The sequence below is a fragment of the Mesoplodon bidens genome, assembly GCF_964165515.1.
Source record: "Mesoplodon bidens genome assembly, chromosome: 16".
NCBI lineage: Eukaryota > Metazoa > Chordata > Mammalia > Artiodactyla > Ziphiidae > Mesoplodon > Mesoplodon bidens.
In genome coordinates, this window is record NC_138173.1 from 13,610,666 (window position 1) to 13,628,376 (window position 17,711).

The following is a 17,711-nucleotide window of genomic DNA, read 5'->3' on the forward strand; positions in this document are numbered from 1 at the left end:
CTTGTTTTATTTTAATATTCTTTGATTACTAGGAGGTGGCCCACTTTATCATATTGCTTTATTTTCATGAATTATGACTGTTTTTAAAATGTCAACTTCTAGAGTCTTGGAGTTTTTCTTTACATTTTCCACGGGCTCTTAAAATTATTTTTATTATGCAATGTTCGATACTGAAGTGTATATATAAAAATGATAGTAAAACTTTCTATGCTTTATTTACTGCAGATGTATTTTTTTCTCACATGGTTGCTTATCTTTACTTTGGTTCCTTTTAAAAAACAAACAGTTCTTTATATAATAAAGACACATTAACATTTAGAATTCATTGTGGTATATGCCATGGTTGTCTAAAGATGAGAATAATATCCTTAGGTTAGACTTTTTATTATATTTTGAAATCAATGCTTTCAAATGGAAAAGTATAATTTGAATCTAAATACCTGTCCTCAACAGTCCTTTTAGCACAGAGCCAGAATGATTACCTTAAAAAGTTCCTTAGGTCATATCACTTCTCAATTCAAAACTCTCTGGTGATTTCCCATCCCATGCAGAGCAAAACCCGAAGTCCTTCCTAAGGTGCTGGACCTATATCAGCTTCCTTCTGGCTACTTCTCTGACGCCATCTCCTACCCTTCTCTCCTCCCTCCTCCTTCCCCCCTCACTCAGTTCCAGCCATGCGGCCCTCCTTGCTCTTCCTTAAACTCACCAAAGATGCTCACAACTCACATCCTTTACACTATTGTTCCTTCTACCTGCTCTTTCCCCAGACCTCCTTCACGCTCAAGTCTCATCTTATCAGATGAGATCGTCTTCCCTATGCCACCTAAAACAGTTAACCCACCCCCACCATGGCACTCTTTACTACTTTCCTGGCATTATATTTTTCTTCATAGCATGTATGACAACTGACTTTGTTTTTGTTTACTGCTGTTTTCCCAGTAACCAGTTCAGAAAATAGTAGTTGCATATATCAATGAATGAATTTAGTTACTCATCTGATAATCTCTGAGATGACAACTATATAAAATGTATTTGGTATTTGTGAAAAAAAATCTTTTTTTTAATACTACTTAATACTTAATACTACTACTTAATACTTAAAAATACTACCATCATTATATCAGTTATTGCTGTGGTTTAAATGTTTGTGTCCTGCCCCCACCACCACCAAATTCATATGTTGAAATCCTAATGCCCAATGTGATGGTGTTAGGAGGTGGGGCCTTTGGGAGGTAATTAGGTCATGAGGGTGGAGCGCTCATGAATGAGATTAGTGACCCTATCAAAGAGACCCCAGAGAGTTCCCTAGCACCTTCCATCAAGTGAGAAGGCATTACCTATGAACCAGGAAGCCCTCACTAAACACTGAATCTGCTGGCACCATGATCCTGCACTTCCCAGCCTTCAGAACTGTGAGAAATAAATGTTTGTCTTTTATAAGCTAGTCAGACACTTGTACAGTTGACCCTTGAGCAACACAGGTTTTGAACTGCATGGGTTCACTTATATGTGGATTTTTTTCAATAGTAGATACTATAGCACTACATGATCCCTGGTTGGTCCTCTGATGCAGAACATCTGATGTGGAGGAACCACAGATACAGAGGGCAGACTATATATTATACTCAGACTTTCAGCTGTGCAGAAGGTCGGCACCCCTAACCCCCATGTTGTTCAAGGGTCAACTCTATTTTGTTATAGCAGCCTGAATAGATGAAGATAGTTACTTTGGGGGGCACCTAATAATTTCTCCTGACCACTAGGGTTCTGAAGTTCACTAGGATTTTGTGTGGCTTGGGGAATGCTGTGGTTTTGTGTGGTTTGTGTGATTTGGGAAATGCTATACTAGAAGACAGTGTGAAGGCAAGGGGACTGCCCATGTGTCTCATGTCATTATTCAGCACATCACAGCTTTGCAAACAATTATAAAAAGTGGTAGATAAAAAGGATATCACTGTTTTCTTATTTCTGCATGTAAAAACAGCATTCAAAAGAGATTGCTTTAGGAGTAGAAAAGTTACTTCAAAACGAGTTTTGATTAAAAATAAGCATATAGGGCTTCCCTGGTGGCACAGTGGTTGAGAGTCCGCCTGCCGATGCAGGGGACACGGGTTCGTGCCCCGGTCCGGGAAGATCCCACATGCCGCAGAACGGCTGGGCCCGTGAGCCATGGCCGCTGAGCCTGCGCGTCCGGAGCCTGTGCTCCGCAGCGGGAGAGGCCACAACAGTGAGAGGCCCACATACGGAAAAAAAAAAAGCATGTAGATTGAAAGGAAATGGGAATCTGAAACAAGGAAAATATTTAACATTAGTGATCCAGAAGGAAGATAGTAATGCAGTAGTGCTGATGTGAAGTTAAAAACAGTAACAAGGACCAAAACATTCAAAGCGATTAGATACGCGTGAAATTTATGAAAATAAAAAAATTATAGGACTTGTCAAATGCAAATGATACAGCTGGAGGAGAATGATCAGAGAGATGTAGTTTGGTTTTGGAGAACTCAGAAATCCAATAATGCTGAAGAGCAACAAGCATAAGGGAACAAAGATTAGTTGATAAAAGCTTTAGAATCCTTACTCGTATGTCCAGCGTAAGACTAGAGGTCTCCTACAGATTTAGCAGCGTGGGAGGGTTATCTGCTGAAGCAGGTAGAATAAAATTACTGGACTTAAAAGTCATTGCCAGATGAGAATCCAGTAGCTCAGTGTCCCAGGAGCCAAGGGAGTAATTCTCTCACATCCGTCATGCCTCGCTTCAAAAATATCGTTTTCCAGGGCTTCCCTGGTGGCGCAGTGGTTGAGAGTCCGCCTGCCGATGCAGGGGACGTGGGTTCGTGCCCCGATCTGGGAAGATCCCACATGCCGCGGAGCGGCTGGGCCCGTGAGCCATGGCCGCTGAGCCTGTGCGTCCGGAGCCTGTGCTCCGCAACGGGAGAGGCCACAACGGTGAGAGGCCCGCGTACTGAAAAAAAAAAAAAAAAAATATCGTTTTCCTGTATTACTTACTTCAGTGATTTTTGAAGATGAGCTACTTGTAAAAGGTTTTTAAACTTTGTAACATCATGTTCAAAAGCTTCAACAAAGACATTTGTTCATGATGTTGGAATAGATGTTATAAATAAAGATATTGTTACTCACATGCAAATTCTTACATATTTACCCAGAAGAATGATCACAGAAATAAAACAGTGTATCATTTTGTGTACACATACACCCACACAATCAATACCAAACATTCTTTAATCTGTGATTGCAAAAAGCTCAGTTTTAAAAGCATTGGGTGTGTTTTGCACAAGAAACATGAACTATAAAACAGGGAGATGAAGTGAGTTTTGCCTATAATCAGTATCTGGGTTGGGAAAAATTGGATTTAAAAGTGATTTTACAAAAGATAAGATAAAATAGCTCTTTTTAGTGGTGGATTAACTTGAAAACATGTGTTTGAATCACGAGAGAAGAAAGTTTTTGTATTTTCTTGAAGTCTTAGAGGGATTTGCAGTTTAGCCTTGTGATCTTCTATCCTGGAAAGAATGAAGGTGCTCAATGCATTTGTTTTAATGTAAAACTGGGTTTACGTGTAACATGTTAGAATCACCCTTAGCTGAGGTGACGGGGATCTTAAGGGTCTAGTTTGACCACGTAGTTGATGTTTAATTCATCCCTCTGAGCCCAAAGTTATTCAACTCTTGTCCGTAAATCTCTGATGATGTAAATTCACTTGCACTCCTGTTGTGAGTTCCATGCCTCTGGAAATTCGATGTGGAATAGGTCTCTCCCTGAGCTTACCTGGAGGCCAGACTCAGCACTTCCTCATAGCCCCAAATAGCAGACCCAATTCCACAAAGCCTTAGTAAGTAAAGTAGCTTGTACCGAATATGAACAGCGGTGGTGGTTATGGAATACATAGTGAAGAGAATTTACATTCTTCACAGCAAAAGTTAATTAAAATCCTCACTAGACATCCTGGAATTCCAAATCCCCTTCTAGATATCCTAGCAACATTACCTCTGTTTTTTTTTTTCCCTCTCCTTGCCCCCAGTTCTCTGAAATTCCCTATATCTTTATAGCAATTTAGCCCAGGTTCTTAGCTAGAATAGCTCTCTAAAAACTAAAGCCCTTCAGCTGGAGGAACTCTCCTTTCCTCTGGAGGAACTTTCCTTTTTCACTGGAAAGCAGGCCAGTGAACTTCTCTCGTACTTTCACAGGCATTGGCTGGAAACAACCACTAGGTAGTAGTTTCCCTTTTCACCTCAGGTGATCTAGCAAAATATTTGCCCAACCGAAACAGACCCCTCTTATTTTGATAGAGTGAGGGGGTACTGAGAGGAGAAGGGCATATGTGGAGAGGGGCATATGTGATTGGGCTCCTAAAAAAATAGGGTTTTCTCCATATTACATGTAATTTACAATATTAGGTAATTGAGTGTTCTAAAAAGAGTAGTTGTATTTTAGTAAATGCCTAATTTGGTCCTAAATGGTAATTAAAATTCTTTATAACAGTTTTATTGAGCTATAATTATACCCCATAAAATTCACTCTTTGGAAGTGTACAATTAAGTGAATTTTAGTATATTCACGATCATCACCATTATCTAATTAAAAAACATTTTCATCATTCCCCAAAGAAACCCCCTTACCCATTAGCAGTCACTACTCCATCTCCCTCACCCTTGGCAACCACTAATCTACTCTGTCTCTATGGATTTGCCTATTCTGGACATTTTATATAAATAGAATCATACAATATTTGTTATTTTGTGACTGACTTATTTCACTTAGCATATTTTCAAGGTTCATCCATGTTGCAGCATATATCAGTACTTAATTCTTTTTTATGGCCAAATAATATTCTATTGTATGGATATACCATATTTCATTTATCTGTTCATCAGTCGATAGCCATTTGGGTTTTTTATACTTCTTGGCTATTATGAATAATGCTGCTATAAACGTCCATGTACAAGTATTGTATGGACACATGTTTTCATTTCTTGTGGGTATATGCCTAGGAATAGAATTGCTAGGTGATGTGGTAACTCTCTGTTTAACTTTTGAGGAACTATTAAACATTTTTCCGAAGTGGTCACATCATTTTACGTTCCCACCAGCAAGTACGAGTGTTCCAATTTTTCCCACACCCTCACTAACACTTGCTATTGTCTGTCTTTTTTATTACAGCCATCTTAGTGGGTGTGAAGTGGTATCTTGATGTGCATTTTCCTGATGGCTAATGACGTTGTGCAACTTTTTATGTGCTTATTCCCATTTGTATATCTTCTTTGGAGAAATGTCTTTTCAAATCATTTGTGCATTTAAAATTGGGTTGCCTTTTTATTGTGGTGTTGTAAGAGTTCTTTTGAAATTCTGAGTCCCTTATCAGAATATATGATTTGAAAACATGTTCTCCCATGTGTAGGTTGTCCTAATAGTAATTTGCGTTCAGGCAACACTTGAATTATTCACAGATTGAAGCTTAGTACGAATATCATCCAAACCCTTTGCTTTTCTCCTTGATTTATTCCAATTTGGAAAAATCTGTGCTCACAGTGCCCTCTAAAAAGAGTGCACAGAGGAAGGAAAAAACAACCATACAGCGTCTAGCAGAGAGTATGTGCTCAGTTAACTTTGGTAAATGAATGAATGACAGTTATCTATTTATTCTTGGTTCCCACCACTACTCTGACTTGTTGGGTTCCTCTGCTGGGCTTTCAGAGCAATTATATGTATTTCATGGCCTGAAAGCCCCCAAGGGGAGTGCTGAAGTATTGGGAAAATGTTCCTGTTTCCATGTGTGTGCTCTAAGCTGTCTGCCTACTCCACACTGAATGCGCTAAAGCTTCACTCTGTCATATGAGAGTCCTCAGACTTTTTCATGATTAAAAGCAGTTTCATGATCTCCTCTTTAAGTCTGAGACTCACCAATTTCAGAGAAAGAAACATTTGTTTTTGTCAGTTCAATGTTGACTCTGTAGTGTTTTCAGTGGTCCTGGGTATTTCTATATCAATTATATTATGGATGTTTCTTTGGAGGTTCACTTAGGGATTTCATTTACTTCAATACCCTTGATCTAAGAGTGGTTCCCTCAGTGAGGATCGCTGTCCCCGTAACCAGGCAAGTAGCTGTGGGGAGATGGATTTGATGCTGTGAGGGAGGGAGTCACAGCTGCCTGCCTGTCAGGTCAGCTGAATCTATTTAGGAGAACTTGTGGGGAAGGAGATGGGCCGAGCCAGGCAGTCTGCATTCCTACATCATTTACAACGGTCTATCAAGGTCATTTTTGCAACTGACGTTTGACAAAAATCCTCTGTTCATCTTGAGTGCTGACTCACAGGAAGAATCAGAACGATTCATAAATGGGAGGAATCAAAGGAATTCCAGTTGGGACCACAGTTTGGAACTAAGAAATCAAAGAAAGGTATATGTATGAAGGAAACAGGCTGGGGAAAGGAAGAAGAACAGAGGGAAGCAAGCCACTACTCTGTAACTGTATATAAACAAGAGTCTAGCTTTACACCGGCGGTGCTGGCTGGCCTGCTAGTATGACTCAGCTCAGTTACCATTCCTGGTACTCAGGTGATTGTGGGTGTCATGCCCATGACACACCTATGGATGTGGGTACCTGCCAGCTAGTGAAACGGGACACATAGTTATGAGCATGCAAAATGGCCCCATCTCAGAGATGGACAAAAGAGAATTTTTTAAGTTAGTGGTGTCAGGGAGTTAATTTGAACAAGTTTGCTATCTTAGTCCAGGCTGAAAAAAAATTTTTTTCTCAATCTAAACAGCCATCAATAATACCACTTTAGGGCTTCCCTGGTGGCGCAGTGGTTGAGAGTCCGCCTGCCGATGCAGGGGACACAGGTTCGTGCCCAGGTCCGGGAAGATCCCACATGCCACAGAGCAACTGGGCCCGTGAGCCATGGCCGCTGAGCCTGCGCGTCCGGAGCCTGTGCTCCGCAACGGGAGAGGCCACAGCAGTGAGAGGCCCGCATACCACACACACACACACACACACACACACACACACAACCCACTTTGTAGTATTTATGCAATGCTTTTCCTTCTTTCATAAGTGCAAACACTTTAAAGCTTACCTCGTGGCTCATCATCACAACCCTCTCCTGAAGGAAAGAGGTAGCTTCACAAACAACTGACCTGAGGCTCAGAGGTGAGTTGACTGTTCTGGAGGGTGGGGGAGAAGGGTTGGGTCACTGAGAGGTAGACCCCTTTTTGGAGCTAGGACTGAATCAGCCCTTAAACAGATGTAAAGTCCTTTAATTTCCATAAGAACCCTATGAGGTGGGTATTATTATTAATTTGGCAGATTGAAGAAAATCATCCAAATCATTGAGCTAATAATGGTAGAATGAAACCATGTATCTGTCATATTCTAGAACCATATTGTTTCTGCTCTACCATATTCTGATTTACCAATTCTAACTGATTAAAGAGGTTGCCTGGAGGGTTCTGTGGAAGCAGTCTCAGCCACATGCAGTTATTCCACCTGGTGCTGGTGGGGATGGGAGGAGTGGCATCGAGTACAGAACCAAAGCCTCATAGAAGGAGGGCTTTTGTCATGGGCTTCATTTCTAAGAGACTCACGGAAGACTTTCTATTACACAAGGGTCCATACTTTGAGGGCGCTAAGGAAGGGCACTGAGAAAGGGCAGCTCCTTAGAACTGCACGTGGGTAACACTTCTCCTTTCCCTCCCCGCTGTTGCCAAGTACGATAACTAGCGAAGTAAACCAGAATATGTTGCCCCCTAATATGCCTCTTTGACATAAAAATTATTTCAAGCCCAAGGCTATTAAGCAGCAGGAAATGCAGGAAAAGCTCTCTCCACCCTCCCCTTTTCTGCCTAAAGACAGGACATAAATTCTCCTACTGGAGACAGACTCTTAACCCAGGGACAGCACCACAGGAATCAGCAAACAAACCCTGCATTAGTTACCTCTCATATATTTACCTTCCCACAGTTGGCTGCCTTTGGAAGCCTAAAACTGTATTCCTTTGTACTATTGTTTCTCTACAAGTTTATTGCTCTTGTTGAAGATACTATATAAGCTGGTGTTCTAAGTTGCCACTTTGGGTTACTTTTCATGAGGTTTCTTCCATGTGACGTGCAGCGCACATTCATAAACCATTTTTCTCTTGTTAATCTGTCTTTAAGAGCCCCAGCCAAAAACCCAAGATGGGGAGAGGTATACTACCCATCTTCTATGCGAGCTATGGCTAATTTTCTGTTTCTCTCTTTCTCTTTTGCTACTACCTGCTTCTTTATTTTGCCACAAGAGTTTCCTTCCTTAAAATGACATCCTCTCCTTACTTGAAAGGTAACTATTATGAAACATGGCATGTAGTAGGAAATACATTCGCCATGTGAGTGGCCAGTCAGTGTATGATTGGCAGGTTGGTAGATTCTAGACAAGGATTTGGCAGCTCTGATCATAGTAGACAGATGAAGGCAGGATCAGTGTTACCCTCAGTGAAAGGATGAATACATTCCCCTGGATTTATACCACATACCACAGTTCCTGTTTTAGTTTCTGAATGACAAATATTCCTTAGTTTTCTGCTTTTACATCTGTGTTTAAATTGTCAATTTGCAGGATTGGGTTGACAGATTTAAATCCTTGATTCTTTCATATTTTTATAAAAATGCTTTCATTTTCGTTTGCAAATTATAGCTACAATGTACAACGTAGGAGGTTTTCACATACACAAAGACATCAGGCTTACATTGGAGTCCCAGTGGGCTCATCATTTTTGAGAGTGAAAGATATGGATACCTTTGGATCTGAACCCCTATTAATCCCCAACTTACCGCACCATTTCACCCTCCAGTTTCGATTGGCATCCACTCCACGGCAGCGAAACCTTGAGTTCCTTGACCTTGTTTTTCTCCAAAATCGATCCTAGATGTAATTTTAAAAAGAGGTGCAGAAGAAACACTTAAGAGGTTATTCCCATGCATTTTAGTAGCTCAGTCAGTGAATGAATCACAGCACGGAGGGGAAGGGAGAGTTCCCTTGGGAATAAAGTCCAGGGAGTAGGAATAGGACAGGATTACCATCGGAGACTCAGGTTCATGCTCCAGTTTCTGCCACAAACTTTTCTGTTACCTTCTCTTGCCCTCATTTCTTCACAGGCAAAATTGAGTGAGCTGCACTGGACTAGTGATTTTTTTCACAATTTATTTGGAAGGAGAAATCTTTATTTACATGAAGTCTTAGGCAAAGCCAAACATATAAAGGAAATCAAAAGGTTGCTGCTATGCTGGGGAAGGGAGTGAAAGTCCCCTTTGTAGCTCTGGAAGCACTAGGCTAGCTGCCCACCAAGCTTCTTTCCTGTTTCAGGACTGTTTTCCATGAGTTTTTCAGTTGGATAGGCAAAGTGACTTACATTGGTCCAGCTAAAATGGTATCCATCAACGTTAAACACAGGCATGATATAGAAATACAGATGATTCAACATTTTTCTCATGGTTGGGTCACTCCTATATGTTAGAAGAGCCTAAAAGACAAAGGTGACATTTTTCTTACAAACGGATCCCAAATACAGATTTGGAAAATAAATATGAGAAATCCTTTCTATCCGTGGGAAATACCAAATATGTTGGGTTAAAAAGTAACAAACTAGGGCTTCCCTGGTGGCGCAGTGGCTGAGAGTCTGCCTGCCGATGCAGGGGACACGGCTTCGTGCCCCGGTCCGGGAAGATCCCACATGCCGCGGAGCGGCTGGGCCTGTGAGCCATGGCCGCTGAGCCTGCACGTCCGGACCCTGTGCTCCGCAACATGAGAGGCCACAACAGTGAGAGGCCCACGTATCGAAAAAAAAAAAAAAGTAACAAGCTAATATGAACTATACTCTTTGGCATCACATGTTCTTTCTTGAGAATTTTGTCTCAGACTACTTATTACTGATAACATTTTAGTAAAGGTGGCAAAACATTAATTGGGCAGCCTCTGGCAGTATTTCAGATCTCGCTAAACTTTAGGATGATTAAGAAAGCAACAATTTAGATATGCTTTTGTATAATCGGTCCTTTTTAAGATTCCATTCAATTGTGGACAAAACAATTACCTAAAGATTTTGATATCCTTATGTGATACATCATAACACAAGCTAGTTATGTCACTTAATTGTTTCTGTCTAATTGGTAGCAGACTCAAGTCTTGGAACTTACTGCATGGACACTCTATTCTCTCCTGACTTTCCTATAAAAAATTTAATGGACAGTTATTTATTGTGTCACCTTTATTGTGACTCCTTTGAAATCTCACTCTTGTGATTGGGTCTGACCCCAGTCTGAAGATTCTGCACTATTTGACCTCAAAAGAAGAGCATTGAATGTGCTAAGTCAAGTTAAGAATACAAACATTTTGAAATACCATTGCTATGGAATGGACTTCTAAAAAAGTTCTTTTTGATGCATGTTTGTCTATTTGTAAAGTACCTTAGAGAAACACATAGAATATTTGTAACAGTGGCTGCTGTGGGGAGGGGACTGGGGGACAATATATGGGAAAGAGTATTACCTTTCATTTTATACCCATTTGGATTGTTTGAATTTTAACCATATTAAAACACAATTAAAAGTAAAATAATTGTTAAATTATACATATATCTTGCTTTGGAAAATTCAGTACTTAAAATTTTAATTTTCTTTTACATCCAGTTAAGTAGAATTTCTGAACCCATCATAAGCAGCATTCTGTATTTACACAGTGAGAATTTTGTTCATAGTGCAATCCAATAATACAATTTATTATTAGAAACTATCACTATATTAGAAATAGTAATGAAAATATAGAGATATATTCAAGAATATAAGTCATGAGTTAAATACAATTTTATTAAATATAATTTAAACACCTATGGTATTAACACAAGTTGATAAACATTCTTTTTTTTAACATCTTTATTAGAGTATAATTGCTTTACAATGTTGTGTTAGTTTCTGCTTTATAACAAAGTGAATCAGCTATACATATACATATATCCCCATATCTCCTCTCTCTTGCATCTCCCTCCCACCCTCCCTATCCCACCCCTCTAGGTGGTCACAAAGCACCAAGCTGATCTCCCTGTGCTATGCGGCTGCTTCCCACTAGCTATCTATTTTACATTTGGTAGTGTATATATGTCCATGCCACTCTCTCACTTTGTCCCAGCTTACCCTTACCCCCACCACCCCATGTCCTCAAGTCCATTCTCTAGTAGGTCTGTGTCTTTATTCCTGTCCTGCCCCTAGGTTCTTCATGACCACCTTTTTTTTTTAGATTCCATATATATGCGTTAGCATACGGTATTTGTTTTTCTCTTTCTGACTTACTTCACTCAATACAATTCTCCTTTATTTAAGATTCAATAATTTGTTGGCCAAATAGCTTCAGTAGAACTTCCATACATGCTTGAATTTCTATTAACAGTTCAGTGCCTCAAACTAGGGGAAAATTCTGGTATGTGATTGTATATACCCTGGAATTTTGTTTTCCTCTAATAAACAGAGGTCCTCCAAAGCTTGGAGGAAGTCTCCTGGTGGGGATGGCAGAGACAAAGTTGTATGATTAGCTAATATTCCTCCCTTAAAGTTAGGGGGTTGTGGCTTTCCATGCCACTCTAGAGAAGAAGAAGAGATGCAAGGAAAGAGATTGGGAGCAACAAGGCAGGAACAAAGGGGAAGGAGAAAGTCATGGTAATTCCTCTCTCTCCTCTCCCAGCATTGGGATCCATGGTCTATTTGTTTCAGTCCAACCGGGGAAGCCTCCCCTTTTCCAAGCACAGAAAGGGTGTTACATGTTAGCACGTAAGCGCCAGACTTGCTGGAGACTTGCATGGGGACTTTCTCATCTTATCCTGCCTTCTCTCCCTCCAGTGCAAATGACTGCCATACTTTTGTATTGGAGAGAATATTATGATCTTCCTTTTTAAAAATCACAGTATACTTTAAGCAAATAGAAAAAATACAGAGAATATTTCATCCATGTGCCCACCAACTACATCTTGCCACATTTATCAGATCTTTTTAAAAGAAAATCGAGACATTATAGATAAAACTAAAGCTCCCTTTTTATCACTCTCAGATCCCATTTTCCTCCCCTCCACCAATCAGGATCCTAAATTTGACATTATCATTTCCATGCATGATTTTCTGTTTTGCTTCATACATACAGATTCATGAACAATATATAATGTGTATGCTTTGAAATTTCATGCCAATGAGATCATGATGTATCAGTCCTCAGTTGGCTTTTCTCTCCAATATTAGGTTTTTGACACTTATTAATTTGATGATTTATTCATTTTAACTGTTATATGGCATTCCATTATAGATAAATGCACAATATATCTATCTCTTATTTTGTTGGTGGACAGTTAGGTTGCTTCTGATATTTCACTGTTACAAGATTGCAGTGAATATTCTTGCACATTTCTCCTGGACATGTGTGACAGTTTCTTTATGATATATATCTAGGAATAATTTGCTGGGTCATGGATTTACATACTTTCCACTTTGCTAAATGTTGCCATTTTCTGTCTAAATCAGTAAATATTTTCATTTGGAGTGAATAAGAGTTCCTATTGTTCTACAACTTAGCAACCCTTGGTTTTGTTAAGATTTCAATTAAAAAAAATTAATGGGTATGAAATTATGTTTTGCTGTTTTACTTCATATTTCCCTGATTATAATTTATATTGAAAAGCTTTAATATAATGACAGGCTATTGTATAAATTGCTCGCTCATATTTTTGCCCATTTTTTTCTATTAAACTCATTCTTATATTCTGAATATTAATCCTTTGATTATACGCATTATGAACATCTTCCTTTCTTGCAGCTTATTGCTTCCTATTTTCATCACATCCTTGTACTGATACATGTTCTTAATTTTATCAACATTAAATGTATAAGTTTATTTAAGAACCCATTTCTGCCTTAATATCATAAATCTATTATCTTGTATTTTCTTAAAAAGCCGTTTTAAAGTTTCATTTTAAATTTAGGCCTTAAACCTCCCAGAAATGATGTTTTTTACATGATATTCAGTTGCGATTTTTTTGTTTTATTTATTTATTTATTTTTTGGCTGCATTGGGTCTTCGTTGCTGTATGTGGGCTTTCTCTAGTTGCTGCGAGCGGGGACTACTCTTCGTTGCGGTGCGAGGGCTTCTCATTGTGGTGGCTTCTCTTGTTGCAGAGCACAGGCTCTAGGCATGCAGGCTTTAGTAGTTGTGGCCCACAGGCTTCAGCAGTTGTGTCTCGCGGGCTCTAAAGTGCAAGCTCAGTGGTTGTGGCACATGGGCTTAGTTGCTCCACGGCATGTGGGATCTTCCCAGACCAGGGCTCGAACCCATGTCCCCTGCATTGGCAGGCGGATTCTTAACCACTGCACCACCAGGGAAGCCCCTCAGTTGGGATTTATTAATTTATTTTTCCATTGTGGAAGCCCAGTTGCACTACTGTACTCATTTGGATGGGTCGTCTTTTCCCCAGTGAGGTAGTATACGACCTCTGTCAAGTATCAAGTTTTCTTTCAAGGGTGGAATTGCTCTAATGCACTTTGGTTTATATCCATTCACCAACACCACACCATGGTTTACATAGAATCTGTTGAGTTTGGTAGGATGTCTCCCCATACTGTCCCACTTCAAAACTGTCTTGGCTATTTTTTTTTTTTTTTTGCGGTACGCGGGCCTCTCTGCCGTGGCCTCTCCCGTTGCGGAGCACAGGCTCCAGACATGCAGGCTCAGCAGCCATGGCTCACGGGCCCAGCCGCTCCGCGGCATGTGGGATCTTCCTGGACCGGGGCACGAACCTGTGTCCCCTGCATCAGCACGTGGACTCTCAACCACTGCGCCACCAGGGAAGCCCTGTCTTGGCTATTTTTGACTCTTCTCCATTTACATTAATTTTGAAACCGAGGTTGAGTACGTTACAGATGTTCTATGTTAGGTTGTTTATTTTTTGTCACTAATGGATATTGAATTTTAGCAAATAATCTTTCTCCATGCATTAACATCATCATATAGTTGTTATGATCAATTTCAATAAGTAATTTTCTATCATTAAATCATCCTTGTATTCCTGGGATAAGCCAATTTGGTTATGATATGTACTCTTATTATGTTGGCTGGATTAAGGTTGCTAATATTTACATCTATATTTTTGAGTGAGATAGGCCTATAATTTTCTTTCTTATTTTGTCTTTGTCTTGCTTTGGTATCAGGGTTATATTACTCTATTATTATTTGGGGAGTAAACCATCTAGGCCTAGAACAGAAATGAATTAAATATAAAACAAAGATATGGTAGGGAAGATGTACCTTTGATTTCTGTTTCATTGCTTTCTGCTCTTTATTGTTTCTTTCTTTCATTGACTCTTTTTCTAATTTCTTGAGTTGAAAGCTTAGCTCATTCATTTGGACACCTTATTCTTTTCTAATATATTTATTTAAAACTATAAATTCCCCTTCAATAGTGCATTAGCTACATTTTATATGTTTTGACATATAATTTTACTTCCATTCAGTTGTAAATATCGAAACATTTCTTTGATTTCTTTAAACCACGAGCTCTTCATAAATATTTTTATGTTTTAAAACGTGAGGTTTCTTTGAGTCATATTTTTTTTTTTTTTTGCAGTACGCGGGCCTCTCACTGATGCGGCCTCTCCCGTTGCGGAGCACAGGCTCCGGACGCGCAGGCTCAGCAGCCATGGCTCACGGGCCCAGCTGCTCCGCGGCATGTGGGATCTTCCCGGACCGGGGCACGAACCCGTGTCCCCTGCATCGGCAGGCGGACTCTCAACCAGTGCGCCACCAGGGAAGCCCTTGAGTCATATTTTTATAAATAGTTTCTAACAACTGCATTACAGCCAGAGCATATGGTCTATGTGATATAGGTTCTTTGGTATCCCTTGAACCTTGCTTTATGGCCTAGTATATCATCAATTTTTGCAAAGGTTCCAGTTGTGCTTGAAAACAATATTCATCCTCTAATTATTGCGTATGGATTCTAGTATGTGTTTATTAGATTAAGCTTATTAATTATACTGTTTTATCATCTATATTGTTTTTTAAAAAATTTTTAAAACAATTAATTAATTTGGCTGTGCTGGGTCTTAGCTGCTGTGTGTGGGATCTTCATTGTGGCATGGGGGGTTTTTTCATAGCGGCATGCGGGCTCTTAGTTGTGGCATGCATGTGGGATCTAGTTCCCTGACCAGGGATCGAGCCCGGGCCCCCTGCATTGGGATCATGGAGTCTTAACCACTGGACCACCAGGGAAGTCCTTATCTATAGTCTTACTAAAAAATTTTCCTGTCTGCTGTCTTAATCACTGAGCTGTGTTTAAAAACTCAATTATTTTAGATTTATCACTTTTTCTTGTAACTGTCAAATGTCATTTTATATATTTTTAGGCCATTAACATGGCTTCATTTTTTAAAAATTTAGTTAATCAATTAATTATTTTTTGGCTCTGTTGGGTCTTCGTTGCGGCGAGTGGGGGCTACTCTTCATTGTGGTGTGAAGGCTTCTTATTGCGGTGGCCTCTCGTTGCAGAGCACGGGCTCCAGGCGTGTGGGCTCAGTAGTTGTGGCTCGTGGGCTCTAGAGCACAGGCTCAATAGTTGTGGCACATGGGCTTAGTTGCTCTGCGGCATGTGGGATCTTCCTGGACCAGGGCTCGAACCCGTGTCCTCTGCATTGTCAGGTGGATTCTTAACCACTGCGCCCCCAGGCAAGTCCACACACGGCTTTATCTTAAAGTTCTTCATTTCCAAACACTACATTAACTAAGGAAGCTGTCCTCTAGTGTTCTATTCTGGAGCGGATCTAATTTCCAAGACTTGCAGAATATGTTCTTCGTCTGACAAATAAACAGGGTATCATCGTATTGCATATGCTGTTTTTTTTTTTTTTTTTGTGATACGCGGGCCTCTCACTGCTATGGCCTCTCCCATTGCGGAGCACAGGCTCTGGACGCACAGGCTCAGCAGCCATGGCTCACGGGCCCAGCCGCTCCGCGGCATGTGGGATCCTCCTGGATGGGGGCACGAACCCGTGTCCCCTGCATCGGCAGGTGGACTCTCAACCACTGTGCCACCAGGGAAGCCCTGTATCTATGATTTTTATAACTCTCTAAGAATCGCAGCCATTCTCCATCTGGTCAGACAAACTGAGAATGAGCACCGTGTGATGACTGTCCAGTGCTGAAGAGGACGATTCAGAGACCTCCTTGCTTCAGTGCTTTAAGTAATAGGCCATAGATGATTTCTCTTTTATGGTTTAGGTGATGTTTCTAGAGAAAAAGATGATCATGTGACTTTCTATTTCCTATTACTCTAACATATGATAACCGTGAAGAACATGGGGGTATGCTTTCCTTCTAATAGGTAGACTCTTTTTAGCAATCAATTCCCACCACCCATACACACGGAAAAGGAGATGCCTACTAATCAGGTTCCATCTGGGCTTTCCAAATTCAATTTCTTGACTACTATTGTTGCTTACAAGGAAGATTTAAGTAGTTGTGATCTGAAAGCCAGTCACAAAACAATGCACCACACGCCTCAGTGTGGCAGTCTTTAGGTACTGCACTCACCTTCATCAATCTATTTAAAAATACTTGGCTGAAATGGATTTTGTTTTTAAGTTAAAAGATAAAGTTTTGAGTATAATCTTCTGCTAGGAAAACAATATGTTTGGTATTAGGCTATGGAATTTCTGAAGTTGATGAAGAAAGACAAAGCATGAATCTATTTGGTACTTACCACCTAGCAAGACTACTTTGACTTCCCCATCAATAGATATACATAATATATTAGAATTCACCTAAAGTTTATTTGGTTAAATTCGAAGAAAATTTTTGCAATTACGAAAGTCTTGGTGTGGTGTGACAAGGTTAGGCACAAGAGTTTCCCTCCTTTTCATTGTTTTTGGATTTATTTGGTTGGGTGTTGTTTCTTAGAGCCCTATAGCAACCTGGAATGTGGCATTGTTTTTGAGGATCAGTGTTGCTGGCTTTTAAAAAAGGTACCTTCTAAATTTTCCATTATTTTTCTTCTAGAATCATTATAGAAGACCTAAAAATAATAACCACACATTCAGTGAAGTACATACTGGGAGAACTAGTTGTTATAGCTGGGGCCAAAGGAAAGGCACAGTCACCAGTCAAGCTTGAAGAATGTTCTCACCTAGAGTGGAGTGGAGTAAAATTATTTAGGGTAGAAAAATTTGTAGCACCAAAGTGGGTGCATCTTGACACAAAGGAGGTATTTACAATTCAACACTAGGAGAATTAATTAGAGCAGGAGAGGTTTCCACAGAAATTTTTTAAAAAGGGAACGTAATCTATAAAGATATTTGATGTCACACTGTGAGAAGCTCACTAAATACAATATGGTAACCAAATAATAGTTTGGAAGCAGCATGAGCAAAAGGCTCTGTGAACGAAGGGTGGAGAACTGGAAAACCAAATGTGAATCTAGTTATTTTTTTTTAAGTGACAAACTATTTAGTAGTGAACTGTACTTATTTTTAGAATGCAGAACTCAAATTTTGTATCCTAAAAAAAGTCCGTCCCGAAGCTTTGTCTGGCATAAACAACTGGGAAAATGTGTATTTGTATTAATGAAATAAATATTAGTATAAAGAGAGAATTCAGGAAAAACAGTTCACGAATCTAGTTATTTTTATACTTAGT

General features: G+C 39.9%; 1 protein-coding gene across 1 annotated transcript in view; it reads right to left on the reverse strand.

Moving 5' to 3' along the window:
- The window catches only part of CPA6 (carboxypeptidase A6), a 266,324-nt gene that overhangs the window by 33,882 nt on the left and 214,731 nt on the right, over nt 1-17,711 (reverse strand). Inside the window, exons 7-8 of the mRNA XM_081258400.1 lie at nt 9,406-9,516; nt 8,828-8,918 (exon numbers count right to left, since the gene is read on the reverse strand). Coding sequence (XP_081114526.1) covers nt 8,828-8,918; nt 9,406-9,516 — 202 coding nt within the window. The remainder of the gene's footprint in view (nt 1-8,827; nt 8,919-9,405; nt 9,517-17,711) is intronic.